Source organism: Xiphias gladius, chromosome 19 (assembly GCF_016859285.1).
Source record: "Xiphias gladius isolate SHS-SW01 ecotype Sanya breed wild chromosome 19, ASM1685928v1, whole genome shotgun sequence".
NCBI lineage: Eukaryota > Metazoa > Chordata > Actinopteri > Istiophoriformes > Xiphiidae > Xiphias > Xiphias gladius.
Genome location: NC_053418.1, coordinates 7076571 through 7099122, shown reverse-complemented (window position 1 = coordinate 7099122; position 22552 = coordinate 7076571). Strand labels below are relative to the sequence as shown.

Here is a 22552-nt window from a genome sequence, read left to right as displayed (position 1 = left end):
TACTTGTGATATAATGGCTCCTCCACCACCTTATAAAGCAGCAGGAACTGAAGACATTTGAACAGCTAAGTAATGAATTATAATACCATATTATCATATTACCTTGATCAGATTTCTTTAATCATTTCCAAATAAGAAGCTTCCTACTGAAACACCCAAACTGGAACACAGCCTCAGGTAACCAGACTCACCCATGGAACAATATTTGGTTAGAATTCAAAACGATCAGGACAGAAAAAGCCAGTCATCAAATTATACACAGCAATACCTAATATTATACAAACAAACACTCTCCACATTAAAAAAAACATGAGGAAATGAGCAAGAGACAGACATTATTGTGGAAATGTGTGGGGGAAAAAAAGATCTCCGTGCAGCTTTTAGCCTCGTTCATCAAACTGTTTCGGTTCTGCGCCTACAGCAGACTGCACGGGTGTGTGTGACTATTCTCACCAGCCCCTCATAAGCAGTTTCTAGCAAACAAGCTCAGACCGGGAGGGTTTACGCTACCTGCCCCGCGTGAAAAGGCACAGAGCCGAAGTAGACCAGTGACTCATGAAGTGAGCCAAGCTAAAGATCCATATATTTTTCCCAATAGTTGTTGGTCCAGTGACTTGAAGAACATTCATCAGGTGAATCAAATGAGTCCTACTGCTCCCTGGTGGTCAAAAATCATTCAGTGCAGGTTTAAGTGTTTTTACCAACGTAACAATACATGTTTGAGTTTCACCAATCATTTAAGTAAATATTTTGCTGTTTTTTTTGTTCGTTTCTTGAATTTTTGTGTACAACCACAATTGATCCACAGTTATATGGGTACTTAGAAGAAGAACTTCACTATACATGTAAAATGAATTTATTATTTAATTCAATCTCAAAATACAGTTGAATGGGATTTTTTCAAGTCAACAACTGTTAACTATGATGTTTTATGAGCAGAGAAATTCGGCCAGTCACTTTCATGTGTGGGTCCAAATCACACAGCTTACAGCACATCTTTTTGATCTCTCATGGAGCTTCGTCAAAATCCCCAAAGATACTGTGCAACGATGCAGTATGTGATGTTTCGCAAAATGTAATAAATTATGCTGTGCACTGGTTGCCTGTCTTATCGGAATGAATCTTCATTTTGCAGCAAAGTCTCTCTTCTCTCTTTCCACAGATTGCCGGCAACAATGCCTAAAAATAACAACAGTCCGAGGTTTCTGTTTGAGACAAATTTCTTCCAGCAGTCCTCTGGTTTACGGATGTCCAATGTGTAAATCTGAAGGAGAGAAGAGTAAGTAAGAGATGTTGGTTTAGGATTAATAACCAAGAAAAAATGTTACTGATAAACATAGATGGTTTTAATTTACACATTTTACATCTCCACTCAACTGTGAAATGAAACCCTTGATGTATGGTAACCACGCGGTGCGACACCATGTCTCTTACCTGGTGTGTTAGGTGGATGGCCACTGTGGACAGTACAGCATAGTAAGGGAGAGTCTGCTCAGCATTGACCCCAGCTGCAAACAATCCTGACATCATGGCCACAGTGAAGCCACTCAACCAAGGTTTGGTTTGCTCCTGGAACCTCAACGCAGTCGATTTGACCCCTATCTTGGCGTCGTCCTCCTTGTCCTAGTTATCAAATATAGCACAGAGGGAGCCCGGTCTCATTCAATATGATCCTAGTTTAACATGTGAGGCGTTAAGCTCACAGTATGTTCTGCGCCAGACTGACCGACTGTGATTGCAACAACAACAGTAAACTACAACAATTTCAAATGCATAAGTGCATCTGATGGGAATTGGCTTTTTCAGTGGAAATAGCACAAATGTGTCATGTTAAGAGACGCAATCTGATTTTTTGACAATATAAATTCTGTGTCTATGCACAAGTATTACAGAGAAGTTATGAATAAATGATCTGATCATAAAATTATCTGATCATGATTGAAAATATAGATGCGATTCACTCCTAAAAATGACCATCATCATTCAGTTTGTAGAAGACAACAGCCGCCAGTGGTCACTTAAATTTGGCTGGTGGGCTTTTGGTTACCTCTGGATCATGAATTATGTATAAATGTCTTTTCTTATTTTGCTTTTCTGCTGTTATGCTGAGGCTTTTATTCAAACATAGTGTATTCTAAGCTGGTTATCATCCCCACTTCTTTAATACTGCCCTAATATGTAATCTTAGAATTACTGAATAGAACAATACATCTATGTCACTGTGGCACTACGATGCTGTATATTAAATTGCAATACATTTGTGTTTACTTACAAATATATTTTTATAATTTACTCTAAAATTCAACGTAAATACATTGTTTCTTGTTGCTTTTCTACATCCATACATCGCTTAATGTCAGTTAAAAAACAGTGAACCTATGGTTTAAAAATAAACTTCTTTACTAAATCTGAGCGCTTGAGTGGAGGTGTCCTGCCAAACAAGTGCACAAACAAGAGCTGTGGAGATCCTCGGAGCCCCCTGCCTCACCTGATGTGCATATATAGTGTCGTATATCAACGTCCACATCACCCCTGAGAAATACAGCGGGAGGCACACAGACCAATCACAGGAGCCCTTGACAGCGGACCAGCCGAGGAGCGCTCCCCAGTTAAAAGTGAGGCCTAAGCAGGAGGACCAGATGCAACATGAGACTAAGGTAAGCTCTGCTAACAGGAAGAAGCGTTGACTTTAGATGCAGAAAAACCACGGGATACTCTTATACTGTATAGTGCAGTACACAGTACCTAGCACAAACTGTGGCCAATACGTGATCCTCTTCATCAGCGGGTAGGTAACGACAAGAGATAACGAAGCAGCGCCCAGAGCGATGCTGTGAGGAGCACATTAAATATATAACAACTTAGCATTAGGTAACTTTTTGTCTGTATTCTAACGCATATTCCTTGCTTTTGTACTTTAACACAATGTAAGCAACACATCTATAAATGGTTCCTGGTGAACAGGTTGATTTAAGTAGCATTACTTCACTTTTTTTTGTGCCATGGATGGCCTCGGCTGGAATCACACCCCAAAACATGGCAACATTACCCAGCACATATAGCCCCACGACAGTGTTTCTTGTCTGACTTACACACTAGGTTATTTGTTCCATCTTTTTTTTTTTTTTTGCAAATAAACCAAAATTAAAGCTCAAAAGATCAATACACAGAAATGATGACAACACTGACTGTTTCTGGGTACCTGTAATAGTTGAGGCACAAGAGAACCCCAAGTGCAAGAGAGAGCTGCCCCCCCAGGAAGACTAGTGCCTGCATTCGAGAAATCTCCCCTGAGGCAATGGGTCGAGTGGCTGTCCTGGACACCTGCACCAAAAAAATAAATAAATAAATAAAAATAAATAATAATAATAACTGCATTTATTGAGCACCCTTCAAAACACAGTTTCAAAGTGCTTTACAGTAAAAATAAGAAATAAAAGTAATAAATCAAACACATACATACATAATTAAAACAAATACCATCAGTTAAGAAAAAGCCACAGAACCGAGGTGCGTTTTAAAAAGAGATTTAAAAGAAGATACTGAGTTTTTAGGGCCCCAGACAGCAAAAAAGCCCGAGCACCTTTAGTGACAAGTTTAAATTTGGTCAGTCAGCGCAGAAATTATATTAGGAACGTGTGCGTTTTGCTGCAATAAACAGTAGTAGTAAGGAAGGTGTCACCGACTATGACTGTCTGAGTGGTGCAGATGCAGGTAAGAACAGGGCACGGCTACATATAACTAACATTATCTTATTGGGTATTATAGCTTTGTAAACGTTGTACTTATAGTTACATGTGTGACCAGAAAAGATTTCTACAAAAGTGAACACACTATTAAAAACAGCAGAGAATGAGATTGCTAAGGAAATATCTAGTGGCTAAAAAAATGGAGCTGACAGGGCAAAGCATAAAATAAGAGCTGAGTCTGAGGGGAGTTGCCACAATAGTCACAGGGTAAGTTCGACCAAACCATTTGCATTACAAAACCCACCTGTCACTCTCAGAGAATGACTATATATCAGTTTTGTATACCTTTTTGTCAAAGTCTTTATCCCACATGTCATTGATGGTGCAGCCTGCTCCTCTCATTAGCAGAGCACCTGTACCAAACAGAGTGAGCATGCCCAGATCCGGGAGGCATCCAGGGTCGGCAGCCAGAGCGATGCTCCATGTACACGGGAGGTACAGCAGCCATGTCCCTGCGGTACAAACAGACAACATAACTCAATTAAACTAACATGCCTAAAATTAACTCAGTGCACAGAGCATCACAGTTATGAGGTGAAAATGATCATTTTACGCATTTGTATCTTAAAAGCTCAACATGATTTTCAGCTGCATTTTTACCGAGACTTTTACAAAAATGCATATCACGGAGGGGATCAGTTATCAGATATTTTCATCAGCCTTACAAGATCACAGATAAGGTGAAACCTTTGCCTATTTGTTTCTAAAACGCTCCTAAAAATATATCATCTTTTAAATCTGAGAAAAAAAAAAATACTGCTGAAAATCCTGTTGGGCTCTTTTGACAGCCTGTTCTGTAGTAAAAAGCCACTATGTGTTTATGCTGTTGTTTATTCCTCAATTAAGTTAAGTGAATTCATTTTAAAAAATGTAGATACCAAAATCTTCCAAAACACTGACAGTGTGGAATACAGTAAGACACATCAATACTGGACCGATACCAGTATTGGTTTTTAAATTGACATGGTGATATGGGCCAATTCCTACTTTGTAGTATAGACATAGAGTACTGTGCAAACGTTTTAGGAATTTTAGGTGTTTAGATTGTTATCCGTCACACGATACAATCAGGGAGGCGTCTGATCTGTCCCAATTTCATTCTGCAGCATGACAACAACCCCAAACACACAGCCGGAGTCATAAAAAACTATCTTCAGAGACAAGAAGAACGAGGAGTCCTGCATCAGATGGTCTGGCACCCACAGAGCCCTGATTTCAGCATCATGTCAGTCTGGGATTACATGAGGAGACAGAAGACACTGAGACAGCCTAAATCAACAGAAGAACTGTGGTAAGTTCTCCAAGATGCTTGGAATAACCTACCTGCCAAGTACCTTGAAAAACTGTGTACAAGTAGGAGAGCCGGTGCTGTTTTAAAGGCAAAGGGTGGTGAGAGCAAATATTGATTTGCTTTATGTTTTTTCTATTTACTGCACTTTGTGTGAAGTAAATCGATAGATTCAAATTATTCATGGCAATATTTATGAAAGTGTACTCACTTTAATTTTCCTGCCTTTAACTTTAGTTTTCACAGTATATCACATTCAACTATTTAAAATGTGACCCTCGTTAGAAATGAATGTACAAACCAATAGGTTTGTCGAGCCTCATCAATCGGAGGTACGGCTGGACAGGCGCTGGTGCTGAATTCACAATCGTAGCAGCTGACAAACTGAACGATCTTCTCCCATAGTGCTGAGTCTCACGTAGTCGGACTGATGGGCGGATTGCACCCTGGCTGTAAAACACTCTTCTTAACACACCGGAGTCTAGGCGGAGACCATATTTAGTCGTCATTCCTTCCTTGCGAAGGAAGCAGTCTGACAGTGAGTAAAGACAGGGGTAAGAGGCTCCATGGTGAATCCTCCTCAGGGCTTTCAGAGTCAACTGGCTCGTCAGCTTGGCTTGGAGCATGGTGTTTCCCTGAGGTCAGACTGACATTATCTTTTATTCCTCAGAAAGTGTCACCCCTGAACGAACACACACACACACACACACACACACACACACACACACACACACACACACACACACACACACACACACACAATGGTTTGACTGCGGCTTTTTCACAGAGGAGGAGTGATTTGCTTGAACAGGCATTCCTTTTGTGCTACACTGAATCAGCTGCACAAAGACTGAGATGTCCATGTGTCAAAGAGGTGTGTCTCTCTTAGCTGCTGGTGTGCGTCTAGCTGCGGCATTAGTTAAGTATTACAGCAGTCCGTCTGATTATATTATTAGCTGCTGATGGTGAAGGATAAAGATAAACTCGTGCTGAAAAGGGCGCAACTTAATATTTTTGCCTTGCACTTCATACTGAAGATACAATGAATGTTAACCACAAACCTCTCCAACTGATTCGTATCAACACATCCTAGACCCAAAAAAGCGCAGTGTAACGGTGAAACAAACTTACACTTTTGGTTGCAGAAGAAAAAAATATTAATTTTAGAGGAGACTGGGCTCTGAACAGGTGAGCGCTGCTCTACCGCTTTGCTTTCCTGTTATTGTGCGCCGGATATTGTTCCGGAGGAAACAACGTTAGCTCTCGGAACCAATGACGGCCGAAATGTTACTTAAAATCCTTATGTTGAAAGAACAATCCACTTCGACTTTATCTTTATCAATATTGATTATCACCAATTGTGCCGCTTAATCAAATCTTTGCTCGCTAAATCACTGCAGACGACTTGCCCCAGCTATTGTGTAAACGTTCGGGGCAGAGTAAGTTTTATTAATATATATTTTTTATTTGTTGTTTCGCGGCGGATGGCATTATCAAAGATATTTTCGTAACTTAATAGATGTCAGAAAATAATAATAATAATAAAGAAATTGGGGCTTTAGAGTAGCAACTATTAGTCAATTATAACTCAAAAATATCGGCAACTATTTTGATAATTAATCATTCAAATCATTTCTCGAGTATTGAATGTATAGATATACATATTGATATATGTAATGATTAAATGTGATTATTAGAATGGGATTTTTCCGCACAAATGTAATTTTTTCTAAAAGATTACCAAATAATTTTTCCTTTTCTTCATTATTTTACATTCAGGTGTATGGTTAAATATGCAGAGATACATTTATATGTTTTCATAGAGGCCCTCGGTCGGGGGGACCTCAGAGGAGGCCTCCCAGTCTGAAAAGGGAGTTAATGCTTTGTGATTGAAACCGAACGTTAGCGACATTTCTTAGGAATTTAGGAGTCGGCGGTCAGGGCTGATTTTCAGAGAGGTTCGTTGGTTTCACACCCTCTCACAAGCAGATCTGCTGATGCTTGATTTGACGCTGTACTTCTTTGTAATAAACCTTTATATGCAATCAAGACGGTGTCAGCGGAGTCTCCTTCATCCTCTTCACATCATCACCACCACCTAATAAACTGCAACATATTTATAAACTCCTCTAAAATTTCACAAAAAATAAAGAGCATATTCATAATTAATTATTAGACTTACATTTTTAAAACAGTATCTGCCTTGACTTTTATCTTATTTTATTAATTTATTTACTGTCTTTATATCATATTTTCTTCTTCACTGCCATTGTCCTTTTCCTTTGTATCCTGTGTTTCCTTTCATAATACTAGACCGTAATTGGCATATAAAATGTTTAACAACTGGATTGTGATGAACCGGGGATTTGTTTTGATTAAAGTCTTGCAGGAAAAAAAAAAAAATGAATCGATTTTAAATAAAGTTTTACCAAGGTGCCCATGCCTTCCACCAGGGGGGGCTATTATCAATCCAAATGTGGCGAGAATAAGCGTAGCGGTTATTTGATAGCTCAGTTTCAAAGGTTACGCTTGCTAATAAGTATAATATGTCGCCTGTAATAATATGAAACATTAGTAGCAATATCAAAAATGAATAGGATTTCGAAAAGATTTGTAAAAGGGATTTTGTTACTTTAAAATAGCAAATCATCTACAAAGCGAAAACTAAGTACTTCCGGTCAAGTTTGTCTCGGATTTCACAATTAAAGTACGAGTGTGTGTTTTGTTTTTCTTTCAAATAACGAATATCTAATCTCGATTAAAACATGAAATTCACCAGTTATGAAATAATAACGATTAACGTGATATAAAGGATGATAACACTCTTGTCCTCTTTTGTAAATTTAAATGTAAAATAGGCTTTTTTTTTTTTTGAAGATTATTTGTTTTGTTGTTTTTTAAATGCTTTATGTATTTTTCATCAACATTTACTTGTGCTGGTTTTTTTCTGTTCTATTTATGATGTCAAAAAGTAAATAAAACAGACATGACGCAGTTTGCTATTATTAATTATTGTTGCATTCAGTAAAAAATACATGGTTGTCATGTCAATATGTCATGTTTTCATTTAAATGAAGTGAAAATCTGGAAAATTCCACTTCCATCTTTTAATTTTACCATGAGAGCAGAAACCTAAGGGAGATGTGGTTGAAAAGTCAGATATAACGCCCTCTAGTGGCTCTTTGGGCTGACGAGCACAAGAAGCCTATGAAATTGATTGGCTGGTAAATTGATTTAAGGTTTCATCAGCCACAGGCAACAGTTTCCTCTAGAGCGTTAAACAGTGGTGGAAAGTAACTAAGTACTCTGGTATTGTACTTCCTGACACAGGCAAAACTTCTGCAGGGCGAGTAATTTTACTTTTGATATTCCAAATGATACGTCTGCACTTTTATTTAAGTAAGATTTTGAGTGAAGGACTTTTACTTGGAGTGAAATCGAGTTTTGCTTCTTTTTTTTTTTTGTGCACGGCATTTTGAGAGCGCTTCATTATTAGATTTTATTTTGAAGGTTAAGGGACTCTCGACGGAAGTGAACTTGTAATCCATTGATGATTTGTTGCTGCAGAGGAAGCGGTGAGAGTTGCACTCGCGGGAAAAATGGCGGAAACGTGTGGTCCCTTCATGTAATCAGCATCAGCGATTCAAAACATCGCATCGAAAAAACCTCGTCTTGTGTTTGTCTGCCCGCGTGAGTACGTCGTTCGCGTGCAGCCGTGTGTATGTTAGCTAGTTGTAACTGTCCGCTCTTTATCTTTCCATTGTTTTGTGTCGTTTTAGGTCTCTTTCCTGTTGAACTTCCCTGATTTAAAGTTAAATACCGATGTCCTCACTTGCTCCTACTACCGTTGCTGGGCTACTGTTCAGCTGATTATCCTTCGATGCTTGAAGAGCCAGCGTATCTCTTTGTGTCAGTTTCACTTTCTAGATATCTGTAGAAACCCTCAGTAGTGCATTTAACTTTAACAGTTGTAAAGTAGAAAACCTGATTTTCTACCTTGAGCAATGCAATAACGTATGCTTTCAATCCTCTAGGTGTGTCACAGCTGTTTCTGTATATATAAGGCTGTGGTTTTTAGGAGGAATGCAAGATGCAAAAATGCTTTTATTGCAGTGAGTTTTGCCGACAGTGTCAAGTCTTGATTCAGTGTAGTGCATCAAATTAAGCTGAGTATTCAGTGTTATCCTTTGCATTGCCTCCTCAGATTCAGTGCACGTTCCAGCCACATGAAGCAAAGTCAAGCTGCCGGCGCCGAGTCTCGGATCAAGTCTGTCCATTGCAGTCACTGCACACTCCTCTTCGAATCCAAAGTCTACCTTTTTAAACATCTGAACGAGGTGCACGGCTTGGATGTGGATACCGCTCTGAGAGCTGCCGGTTTACAAAACCCTGAGGCTGACAAAGTCAACAGTGATGACAAAAGCAACAGTTCCGGAAATAACCTCTCATGCCGGCGCTGTGATTTTACAGCCTGTGGTCGGGAGGGTTTAAATGAACATGAGAAACAGTGTAACAGAAAATCTGAGAAGCAGAACGGGTTGAGAAATCTTATAATCTCTGCAGACAGGGAGACCAAAATAACTGTCATTCCGGCAAACCAGCGCAAGGAAGGTGCAGTTATGTCTACCTCAAAAACTACATGCTCACTTAACTCATCAAAGGATCTGAAAACACACAAGAGGCCGGTGCAAATTCAAACCATCACCAAATACTTTCCAGGACCGTCTGGATCAAATGGGGAACCCTCAGTGAAGTTAGCTGAGAGCCCAGTGCTTCTAGATCACACCAAAGGAACCCTGATTTTGCAAGAATCTCCCTCAAGCTCCAGCCCAAACAGTAGCGGTGTGTTTAAAGTCACTGCGAAGTCCATGATTGATCTCTCCAAAACTGTTTCCGACCAATTTATGCTAAATGACCGCCCTTTAAATACTGACCTGAGGAGACACCCAAAGCCTGCGGAAAAATCCAAAGACATGGCTCCTAACAGTGTTGGCAAGAGGACCAGTTGTGAAAGCCCGGAAAGGTGTCCTGCTAAAAAAGCAAAGACAGACAAAGAAGAGGCAAAGCTCCCGGAGAAAGCAAAGGTAAGTAAACAACAATCATCAAGCAGCACAGAGTTTTCATTTGACATCCGTGAAGATGAAGAAGATAAGAAAGTTCCTCTTTTTAATGGAGACAGAGAGAGCCCAGAAGTTTATTTTTGTAAGCACTGTGACTACAGTGATGTGGGCGTCAGAAGCGTGTCTGCACATTACCAGAAAGACCACCCATACATAAGATGTAACGCCGTCTACATTCGGGATCCGAGTGATCGGAGTGCTACCTTTCGTTGCCTGGACTGTCCAGTTGAGTTTTTAAGTATAGCTGACCTCAAGAGACACTATGCAGAAAATCATCCAAAGGCGCCCAAAGTATTCGCGCATTCGCGTGAACTCAGTTTGGTTTTCAAATGTTTCGTGTGTCCATTTACCACCAACGAATTGAAGGCCTTGAAAGAACATTACAAGGAAAAGCACCCAAAACATAAAGTGGATAATGGGTTGTTGGACTGCAGATATTCAGCGACTAGATGCCAAGAGGGATCATCTCAGTTGAGTGCATGTGAAAAAACACACAGCCCAGAAAGATCAGAAGGGATTTCTCCCAAGATTGCAAATACACAGTATGAGGAAGTCAAAAATGCATCCTCACCCCAGCATCTCACCTCCAAAGGAGCAGACGCGGTTCTGTATCAATGCAACAACTGTAACTTTACGCATAAGTCAGCTGTTGTTATGCACGCCCACTATCAAAAAGGCCATCCAGATGATGCAGTCACGATAGAAAAAATCAAACAGTCGGCTCATGTCGCACCACAGACAACATCACAGAGGACACCTGAGAAGTCACAGCAAGAGATTTCCCTGTCTGTGATGAATCTGAAGCACGCACCAGACGCTTCTAAGACTCGTTCGGAGTCTCCCAAAACGGAGAAGGTGAAATCTGCAGAGGACAGAGGCCAAACAAAGATGTCACCTACCAAATGTGACAGGGAAGTGTTTGCAGGAATGGACAGTTTATACTCCAGTTTACCGAGTAAAATGTTTTACTGCCAGTTTTGCAGTTATTCAAGTATCAACATCAGAAGCGTTGTTGGTCATCAAAACGCAAAACATGCTGCACATCGACTAACAGGTACTGAACAGATCTTGTCGTATACTGCTGAGGTGCAAAAAAAGAAACTGCAAAGTGATGCTGAGGCCTCAGCAAGTACTGCATGTTCTGATTCTCAAACTAGTAAACGTGTTAAGGTGTGTAGTGAAAAAGAACTTCAACATGAAGAGGATGACGTAGCAGATGCTTCCATGACGGCATTAAATCCTTATGCATGCGCAGAAAAGTTGTTTTACTGCCAAAAGTGCAACTTTGGAAATCCAACTGTAAAAGGGGTATTGAACCATCAAGCCATAATTCACCGGCACATTAATTCCAACAGAGAATGTATTATTAAACATACAGCTTTGATCCGGGATGAAATTGAAAAATCCAAATCTCACACAAAGGAGTTATCCTTTTCTACTCGTCTACCTCTTCCACTTCTGAATGAAGACGATGAAAATATGTTTTTCTGCCACTTTTGCAACTATAGACAGAATACCCTCAATCATGTAATAAAGCATTACTTCAAAAGACATCGTGGATTTGAGATTAAGGCCGATCAAATCCATCTGTATACTTCCATGGTTCTCAAACAGACACAGAAATTGCACTTAAAAGCAACTGCAAACCAAGAAGTTAATTGTGGGAAAAAAGGAAATAAAAAGACAAAAACAAAGACTCTTGCCAAGTGCTTGTCATTTTCCGCGTCACCCTCAGTGAGAGCCACACAAACACAAAGGACCCTTCAGTGCCATAGATGCACATACAGCAGTCAGTATGTGTATCATTTGAGAAGGCATATGTGGAAAACCCACCGGGCGAATCGCTCAGTCAGTGATGTTTTGAGAGTGTGCTTTAAACAAGGAATGTTACAGTCAGGGTATCACTGTGACCTGTGCGTTTTTTCTCACGAAGATGCAGCAGCAGTCCATAGTCACTACCAGGATAACCACCCGGGACGTAGAGTGACCCTTGAGTACGTCTCCACTCAGTTATATGTCGGTCCCGACGCAACCCCCCCTCAAAGGAAGAAACCTCAAATAAGGCACACTGATGGTATCAGTGACGGCGATGGCACTGATGCCACCGTACTGTCCCAAAGATTTGGACAAAATGAAACCAAGACGTACTCGTGCAGAGCATGCTCATTTAAAGGCAGCTCGATGTCGAGTATCACACGCCACTACCGAGCCGTTCACCCTTGGTCCGTGAAAGAAGACGGCTCAGTCCTGAATGTCATCACCAACAAGAAGTCAAGTGCAAACAGCCAAGTGGAAGACCCCAATGAAATACCAGGGTTATTTGACGCCTACCAAGTGCCTCTTGAATTTGGCATGTCACCTGGTTCTCCTCGTGAAGCAACAGCATCTCCCACAATGATCCAGTGCCATTATTGCCCTGCAAGGTTTCAAACCCAGCGGGGTCTCAGCACTCACTGTGGAATGAAACACCAAGAAGCTGTAACTGGAAGTTTATATGAACAGTGTGAACAGCATGAACAGCACGAACAGCAAGAACGGCATGAACAGCAAGTACAAATCCAAACACGTGTGCACGTCTTTAAGTGTCCATATTGTACCTACATCAATACCAACTATCAAGGAATTCTCACTCACTGCCAGAAGAAGCATCCTGCCTTGGTATCCAGGGCGGACAGTCTTCACATGGATGAATCACATCTACACAGTTGGGACGACGGTTTGAAAAGAAAAGGTTGTGACAGTCTGAAACTTAGTGGGTACATGTGTAAAACCTGCCCTCAGGTCTATGCAACGCTGGAGAAAATGAACAAGCACTGTGAGAACGACCACAATGAGACTGTGGCGAACACTGTGCCAAACACGCTCAAACCGGCTCCTAAACCATCAGCTATGAGTAAAACACAACAATTTAATACCCACAGCACTCTCGGATCAGTATCGAAGGCTTCCTTTTTACGGAAAAAAATATATGCCGTAATTAGGTGCCAGCATTGCAGTTACAGTTGCAGCACAAAAATTGCGCTTGCTCGGCACTTGCGTGTTCACTACAGGAACGCATCTGTTTCAAAGATTAAGGATTGTGTATACAAGTGTGTCCTGTGTTCCAGATCCTATTTCAGGAAAAAGCGTCTCGGAAACCATTATACTAAGAAACATGGAAAGAACGCTTTCTTAAAATACTATGCACCACTATACAAGCAGGTCCCAGAGAAGACAGTGCTAACATCTCCTGACTGCCCTACAACTCAGCAACCAGCAAACACTTCTGAGGCATGTGAGTCTAGCGCAACGACTGAAGAAAACAAAATATTAGTCTACAAGTGTCCAACCTGTCCCTATGTGAATGCTAGCTACCACGGAACTCTCACTCACTGCCAAATGAAGCATCCAGCCCTCATAGCCAGGGCAGATGAACTTAAAACGGATGAAATACTTGTAACCAACATAGTCAGGTGTACGATGGGAAAAGGTTCTAAAGAAAGAGGGTATATGTGTAAGAAATGTCCACAGATTTATGCATCATGGATGAAACTGAAAGTCCACAGCGAGAGGTACCACAGTCAGGCAGCGCCAGCAGCTTCTGACCATTCAGCTGAAACTGAAACTGAAACCGAAAAACAGCCTTATCCCGGCTCTCAGGGCTCAGTAATATCGACAGTGAACCCCACAGAAATTGACCACAGTCAACAGCAGAGCCTTCCTGAGACGTGTCAAGTGTCAGTGCAAAACAAGGTGTCACTGTACAAGTGCCACATGTGTACCTATTCCGGAGTGTGTCGGAGGTATCTGCATTGTCACTACAAAAAGACTCACAAATTGGATGCCTTCAGCACATACAAGCTGCTGGAGAAGTATAACAAGCGTAAACGCAACAAGGCCCGCTGCCTGCTCGAAGCTACATCCGCGGAAAGTGCACACGTCAGATGTAAGAAGTGTCCAAACTTAACGTTTGAATCATCTCAGCTGCTTATTGCCCACTACTGTATCTTTCATAGCTCAGACTGCAAATCGGACTTCACTGTGTTATCACGGGAGTCAAAGAAGAGCACAGGGGTTTACAGATGCGACCACTGCGGAAAACAGTTGAATGGAATTAGAAAGCTGTGTCGCCACCTGGATCACCATAGAGCAAGGATGAAAGAGAGAACACCGGCTGCAAAGACAAAGGCATCGTTTGTCTTTACGACAACACCAGAGGCCACATCCATTGAAGTAAGTTGACTCTGCCCGTATGATCATTTATATTCTGGATCTTTTTTCTTTTTTTCATGCTTGAGCTACACTAGTAAGTTTAAAAGTTGGTGACAGTTGCTGTGTTAAATTTTCAGATCTGTACGCAAGATGAACTGCCCATTTTAGAAACTGTGGAGGAGCTGACCCAGTGGAATGTGACACCAGTAGAGACCTTCACTTTGCCAACAAGTCCGCAGTCATTGCCTTCAAAACACACTGATCCTGAACAGCCGGAGCTGGAATCGAGAGAATACAAACACACTTGCAAACAGTGTGGGCGCACATTCATGTCTCTGAAAGGTTTGCGCTCACATGAGCGCAGCCACGCAGCCCTGGCGGCCATCAAGAAACTGAACAATCTGCCCATCTCGGCATTGAGGCACAAGTAAGAATAAGGTTTTGGTCTGTTTATAGTACAAGCTCTTCAAAACAAAAATCACATGTTTGTCCATCTTTAAAAAAAAAAAACTGCTTATGATTGCTACATTTGGGCTCACACTTGCATGTATGAGAGCTCCCCCGGTGGTTTCTGTGCTCTTTACAACCATTCAAATAGCTTAGCAGAGCTCATTAATACTATCAGAGTATCATTAATGCAGAATTATTAGTACTTTGTTCAACAGTACAATGTTAACATATTAAATAAAAAACCACATTTCACAAATTTGATGTCCTTTATGTCCAGAGCCCCCAACATCTATTTAGTTATTGATGAGCTAATTGTGATTGTATCTGACTTAACATGTTTTTTTTCACATTATCTCTACAGCATTAACAAATATGTCCTCTACAAATCTGGGACCTTGAGGCCTTTCCTATGTAGTTTCTGTTCCTATCGGACAACCGTCTTGGGCCTGTGGAGGAGTCATTTTATGAAACAACATCAGAGTGAGCAACCCATGTGTAACGTACAATTACACAACAAATGGCAATGGTATCATGGTCGTATGATTCATCAGATGTCTTTGCTTTCAGCTGAGAATTTAATCAATTATTTGTGAATTTCTAGTTCACCTATATCCGTATGGAAAACATGAAAGGAAACGCTGACGTACATGTTTTTAAAATAAGTTGCTACATGTCAGTAGTATAAATGAAGACGCTGCCTCTTTCTGGGACTGTTTGTTCTGGCTGGTTTTGATCAGGACGCTTTACTACCACCAGCATCCAGCCAAGTGTTGTTTAATATGTGCTTACACAGGCACATTGTACTTTGCCTGTAACTAGTCGAACTAAAATATTTTTGCCGTGTGGTAAAATTAGCAACTGAAAAGGAAAAGAGAGAAAGTTTTGAGTAATGGCTACTCTTTCGAGGTAATTCAGATTGGTTTTGAGCACATTCTCTGGTTTAAAAACAGTGTTAAAATCTACTTGACTGCACAGATTACACAGCACTTGCTTTGAGATATTTCTTGATGTTTTTTTATTTTCTCTGGCTTTCATTCCATGTATGTTTTCCTGCTGGATGCCCAGATGTCATTATGGATCCTGCAGAGACTGGCCGCCAAGATGAGGAGAACACTCAGAGGGCCAACAAGGAGCATCCTAATTTATCAGAGGAAAAAAATTATTTGCCCGCACCTGATGAAGAACCTGAAATGATTGGAAGCAAGTTGTCCCTCTTATGTCCTATAAATCATAGTATATATATCTGTCAAAATGTATATGAAATGCACACTTTTTGCATTTGTTGCCTCACTGAAAGTCGGTGGTTTTGTTACACTTTGACAGAATCGCTGTACTTGGAGCCCCCAGATGTCCAGCGGCAGTTGAACCACTACAGCTTGATGGCACAGACTGGTATCTCGTCTAAGGTGAACCTGCAAGAAACCGAGTTTCCTGAACACAGTCTGCTTCACTGTGAGTTCTGCAATTTCAACACTGGACACCTGTCTAGCGTGCGACGACACTACTTAAACCGCCATGGGAAGAAGATCCTCAGGTGTAAGGACTGCAACTTTTTCACTGGTTTAAGGTGCGTTACAGCCACCATGGGCATTTAGGAAATATTTTTGGATCGTGAAAACTGTTGTAACTTTTCTTTTGCCAATAGTTTACATAAATTTTACAACAAGAGATGTGTTGTTCCAGCGGCTTTTGCTAAACATTAAATTAGATTTAGAAATCAGAGCATGCACACAAATGGTCTCCTGGGAGAAGGAACCCTACAAACAAGGCCATATCAAAAGTGCATGTATTAGGATACAATTAATAGGATAGAGTGTTGTTGTTGTCTTCAGCATTATAAAATGTTGCTCTATATAGGGCACTATATAGAGCATAAGCCCTCACACACAGAGTTCAGACACTCAAATAAAAAAAAGTAAATATAGTGCATTGTATAGAAAATAGGGAGTGACTTTGGACGTGCTCTGTGTGTTTTTATTCAATGATTATATACAGGATTCAAGTAAAGGTGAACAGAATGTTGTCATGTCATATTTAAAAATTGATAAAGATTTGAACTTTGAATTCATGTCGAGATAGTCATCCATGTATTGAGGACATGTGGAGCTCACTTTTTTTTTTTTTTCTTTCTCAAGTCAGAGTTAACAGGGAAACATAATTTCTGTGATGGTTTCAGCAAAAATTTCACTGAGTTGGCAAGTCTCTGTCATTGGTCACTAACCTGCCATTCGGGGTAGTTGTGAGAGCAAAGGTGATCTCCCAGCGTTCTCCACATTTTGTCACTGTCACTTGTTTGTCCTACCTTTTTATTAGGAAAACCCTGGAGATGCACGTGGGGACTGGGCACTCTACCTGCCAGTCAGAACCTACTCATCAGAAGGACCTCCGCTGCCCTTTCTGCCTTTACCAGACCAAGAACAAGAATAACATGATCGATCACATTGTCTTGCATCGCGGTAGGTTAGATGCTGGACAGGATTCAGTGTTCCCACCCACTGAAACCCCAATCCGTCATGTTATGTTCATTCTTTTTATTTCTTTTGAATTCAGAGGAACGTGTCGTGCCAATAGAGGTGCGTCGCCCAAAGCTGTCACGCTACCTTCAAGGCATCGTCTTCCGCTGTCACAAATGCACTTTCACCAGCGGCAGTGCTGAAAACCTGCGTTTGCACATGATGAGGCACGACGACATCAAACCCTTCAAGTGTCGGCTCTGCTACTTCGACTGCACTCTGCTGAGCGACTTGGAGGCGCACCTGAGCGATAAGCATCAGGTGAGGATTTGTCGCTAAGTCCCTCTTTGCATCGCTGGAATTCCTTTGTGTCTGAAGAGGTGATACAATACCCACTTCGAATGTCCAGGAATTTTAAAAACCAAAAGGAACTGTATGCAGTGTCTTTGTTTCACATTTTCAAATGCCAGTGTAAAAATTAAATCTAGAAAATACTACTGTCACTGAACCCTTTGCGGCAGTGGTAGGAGAAATAGCAGACTGTGGGCCAAATCTGGCCCTCCAACAAAAATATTTGGCCCCCCAGTGAAAGACAAAGTTTTCCCTTTTTATAATTTGAATCAAAATCTTGGCAAAACTCTCCCACATTTGTAACACTGTAAATACAAGACTCATGTAAATCCAAATAAATGTGACCTTGTAAATAACAATAATGATTTGCATCTCAAACACAGTCTAGTAGATGGCAGTCTAGTAGTGCAGCGGCAACAACAACAGTATTACCATTCAACCATAAATTAAACCAGTAACTTTCAAATTTGCATCTGGGAGTCATTTTTTCCAAATGAATATTAACATCAGCTGCTGTACCTCTTTTAGCTCAAACTTCCTGGTGGGGGAAAAATTAGCTGCCCTTAGATACAACCCCTAAAACAGCCAGTTATATAAATGAGTTTTATTCTTAAAGAAATAAAATACTCAAAAAACAAAAACAACATTGACAGCATGTAGGGGTGTGTCTCCACCACACATGTAAAACTATGTTGGCCCCTCCAACAGCAATGCTGGGGGGGAAAAAAAAAAAAAAAAACTTGCCCGCAGTTAAACCTGCTGACCCCTTTCAAACAGAGTTCCTGGAATTATGGAGCCGCAGCAACTAAAATAGCAACTAAAAATTCTCTTCTGCACATTCCTGTCATAACCAAGAACAATAGGCAAATTAGTCCAATTAAAAAAATGATGGGACACATGTTGGCGTGCTCTGCTCATTCACATAAACAGGCCCAGCTCTAACAACAGCGGAACTGCACTTCATTAAAAAGAGAAGAATTAAAACATGGAAGGATTCAGCAAGATGACGTGTCCTTCTCGTTTCACACATCTTGTTTCCCGGCACTGTTTATGTGTCGCTGTTTGTCTCAGGATTGTATCTTTCTATTCCAAATATATAACCAGAACTCTTTATTTATAAACAACATACAGTCCGAGCTATCGGCCTCAAACTTTACCGTCGCAAAGTGCTTTTCCACTCGGACAGTGTTTGGAGCCCTCACACCTGGCTGCAGGCAGACACTTGTGTTGATGTCAAGGGTGACGTCACTTAAAGTCTGTAGAAGTTCAGCGCTGACGTCTTAGGGAGGTACATTGGAACTGGACCACTATCCTGCTTTAAGTCAGTCTTTGTAGACCAGTGGGGCTTCCAACAACATCATTTTGTTTTTAATTGCAATATACTTGACGAAAAATGTCAATCTCTTGCCCTAATATTGATACTAGTGGCACCCAGCACTTGTTTACTGTGTTAAGAAAGCTAAGCACAAGTTGTTGCAGCTGCAAGGTTTGTGTCAATGAGCTATGTTCAGCACTGCAAATTTAGCCCCAATGGTTCCTGGGCCATCTGAATTATTGCTGAGGAACTACATTTAGACCCTGATTCCACTGTTCAAAACAGATTCCTGAAGAATTCCTGGAAATATTTCCTGCAGTTCAAGTGGGGCTATATGGGTTCTTTGTAAGATTTTAGTTTAATTTTTTGTTTGTTTGTCTGTTTTTTTGTTTTGTTTCGTGTTTCTTTTCTGCAGGTTGTGAGGAATCATGAGCTTGTGGGTCAGGTCAGCCTTGATCAGCTACAGGCAAGGTTGTGTAGGATGCCGGAGGAGGACGAGGAGCCATTATCAAACTTGGAGCACAACAACAATGAGAATGAGGATGTAGAAATAAAGGAGTTTTTTACAGACTGTAATGAAGTTCTACGAAAGACACAAGCGGAGAACCCGGCAGAAAGTAACAGCAGGAAGACAGTTACGCTACAGATGAACGAAGCGTGTCTGAAGCACGAGCAAGACCCACAAGAACCAGCAGGGATTGTGTTCCTGCCAGACACTGCAAGAGGAAAGAGGATAGAAGATATAGTAGAACAAAATGTTGGTAAAGGGAGCAATGCAGCTATCCAGTCTGAGGAATGCAGTGGTCCAGAGAGGGAGAGGCAGACGATTGGGATCCAAGCCCAACCCAAAGTGAGAGGTAGTGAGGGCAGCAGCATAATGTTCACACAGCAGAAAAAGGAGGCGGCGGAGGGGAGCTCATCAACATATGGTAACATAGCTGAAAAAACAAAGGCCCACAAGTTAAATATTAAGGTGCTTCAGCATAGAACATTGAGCATCGATGCTAGAGTAGAAAATGAAATACTGCGTCGTATCGTAGCGTTGGATGAGGATGGCAGCATCCGCAAGATACACAAGAAGGCAGATCGGGATAGAACGGTTAAGATAGAGCAGAACATCGAGACCGACTGTGTAGATAAGACTCTAGGTCAGTTGCCGGATGAAGAGGGTAGCATCATTTTGGCCCACAACTCAAAACTCAAAGTTGAAACAAACTTTCTGCCCAACCGCGCACAACTTAAGATAAGCCATAAGGACAGCTCAGGGGTCTCATTTACAAATTGCAAAGAGGAACAAATGTGCAATCAGAAAAACAGTGAGGGGGTAACAGACCCTTATGGAGAAATGCCAGTACTTGAGAATGAATATCTAAAGGAGGTCGTGCAACCTCTCGGAGATTGCAAGGAGGAGGAAGATCATCTTGAGCAGAAGCAGGACGGAGAAGATGAGGTGATCACTGAAGGCAACGAGAACCGATGCCAGGATCAGGAACATGAGGACGGACACAGGATAGAGGAAGCTGACAATCCACGTGTGCACAAAAGTAAGACTCTAAATTCATCTCAGTGACTCTAAATGATTGATTGATTTTTTTTTTTTTTAAATTGAAGGAACAGAACGAGAGTTTGAATGCACAGTGAAGGGCAACACAAACCGGCGGCTTTTGACGCACATTAAAACGCCCGCACCCATTGCTTTCTATGTAAAGGCGCCTTTAGACCATGCGACAACAGCGATGATGTAAGTTTATTACATGTCGCATGGTGTGAGATGGGTCCTATAAAATTTTAAATGCTCAGTCTGTCGGATGGTATGATATCATCAGTTTGAGGCATGTCAGACTTTGTGATGATTGCCTGGTGAAAAAATAAATGGCATAGCATCACACATTTTTATGACATATTTGATCTTTAATTTTTGCCCCTCAGTTTTCATGTGCTTACATTCAGCTAAGTTATTTGATTATTTTGAAATCAGCAAATTTGAACTCTCAGGAACCTACAAAACGAAATATTGGTAGTATCAACTACTATCAACCTAAGTTCATTTCTCTTGTTTTTCAGGTGCACTCACAGCCAAGGGTGGAGCTGCTGAAGTCCTCTGCCCATCAGTTACAGAAAAGCCAATGTTTACCTGTGGGTTTTGTGGACGAAACCTCACGAACAGCACTGAATTGAAGCGTCACATTATGCGACATGGACTATAAGATTTTTCTTTATGTTGCGGACGGTACAAGCAGCTTCCACTGTTGATTTATGTTTGGGAAGCTACATTTTGTTTTCACGGACCGTCCTCTGCTCTTTTACTGTACTTTGTGTTTGTAAACACCCCGTTAACAAATTAATTTTTCATGTTTTGTAGATTTTAAACCTTTTTCTAATTAAATGTTTTTATGGTACAGCTTTTATGAGTAGGATTTAATTTGCATGATTCAATAAATAAAAGTTCAGAACCAAGCCGATGACTGCATAATGTGTTACACATTGTCATTGAGATCTTATTTAGAGTTGTTTTGTTTAAAGACTAATCAATATGCATGAATAACTATCAACTAAAGATCCCCTTTTAAAAAAAATTATTACTATTATTATTATTCCAGCAATTTATATGAATGGCGATATTAATCAGAGGATACTACTGTAAAACATGCAAAAGTCTTTGACCTGAACTACTGTTACATACAAACTTTACAATTCCTGTTCAATACCAAGAACTGCACCAACCTCAATACCAGTGATTGTGGCAATGCTTTTGCTGCCTTTAGGTGCTGTGGGGTATTTTAGCTTCATGTATCTTGCCGGCGAGTAAGTAAATTTGTTTGGTGTGATTTTTCCATGTAAATGAGAAAATTGTCTTTACATTTTAACCTGTTTATCGTATGATAACATTTACCTTGGTTTTTAGCTGAAAGTGCTGCTGCTGGTGAGATTTAGTCCAGTGTGTTTCGAACAGTGGACATCCGCAAACAAACACAACTGTTCATAACATTATACTTTTGATAGTATTACTAAGTACTAATAGAATCTGTTTTACCTTAGTATTTACAGCAAAATATTCTGGGAGGACTATTAGCATGTTATAAGGAACAAACAAACAATCCGATTACAAGGTAAAGACATTTTTCTTCATTTCACAGGCAACAAGATGGACAAGGTTTTTTTTTTTTTTTTTTTGTTGTTTTTTTTGTTTTGTTTTTTTGTTGTAGAAATGATTTTATTAATGGGGAAATTCCACAGTCGTAAAAAGGAATGGGTTGACTCCAAACCAGAATTGGGACACTTTTGTCAAGAACTAATTCAATATGGCACCAGGAGTAGAGACCTTTAAAAATACATTCAAAATAAGAAGGCTATGACAACGCAGTATTTTTGTTAAATATCGTATGAACACTGTCTCAATGAATTTATTTATTTTACTGTCTTTATTGTCTGACTATTGTTTATCGTTACCACTCTGATAAGACACCATTTATGAAGAGTTTACAAGCTGTATTTATGGCCTATTACTGCTTTATAGATCAGTCATAAACCATTAATAAGCCCAAAATGTTTATATACATTATACCTATCTATACATTTGTCTTGGTAATGAAAATAACTGTTGGTTGCAGCCTTGTAGTACATCTTTGATGGAA

At 40.5% G+C, this 22552-nt stretch overlaps 2 protein-coding genes across 4 annotated transcripts; one reads left to right on the top strand and one right to left on the bottom strand.

Annotated features, from left to right (window-relative positions):
* Positions 1-185: 185 nt before the first annotated feature.
* Positions 186-6287, bottom strand: coq2 (coenzyme Q2 4-hydroxybenzoate polyprenyltransferase). Its single transcript, XM_040154828.1, has 8 exons — positions 6169-6287; positions 5339-5719; positions 4035-4201; positions 3203-3324; positions 2746-2831; positions 2489-2622; positions 1435-1623; positions 186-1264 (listed from the first exon to the last, which is right to left on the bottom strand). The coding sequence occupies exons 2-8, from the start codon at positions 5661-5663 to the stop codon at positions 1109-1111; spliced, it is 1179 nt and encodes a 392-aa protein (XP_040010762.1). The 5' UTR covers positions 5664-5719; positions 6169-6287; the 3' UTR covers positions 186-1108.
* A 2323-nt stretch (positions 6288-8610) lies between these two features.
* LOC120804988 (zinc finger protein 462-like) lies at positions 8611-21374 on the top strand. 3 transcript variants are annotated; one of them, XM_040154774.1, is made up of 10 exons: positions 8611-8727; positions 9242-14369; positions 14486-14775; positions 15160-15278; positions 15864-15998; positions 16122-16365; positions 17112-17254; positions 17349-17572; positions 19333-20461; positions 20982-21374. In XM_040154774.1, the coding sequence occupies exons 2-10, from the start codon at positions 9264-9266 to the stop codon at positions 21122-21124; spliced, it is 7533 nt and encodes a 2510-aa protein (XP_040010708.1). In that variant the 5' UTR covers positions 8611-8727; positions 9242-9263; the 3' UTR covers positions 21125-21374. The 3 variants fall into 3 exon arrangements, with proteins under 3 accessions (XP_040010708.1, XP_040010706.1, XP_040010707.1); XM_040154772.1 differs by having other exon boundaries at positions 8611-8731; positions 20982-21124; XM_040154773.1 differs by having other exon boundaries at positions 8611-8756; positions 20982-21124.
* The last annotated feature ends 1178 nt before the right edge of the window (positions 21375-22552 follow it).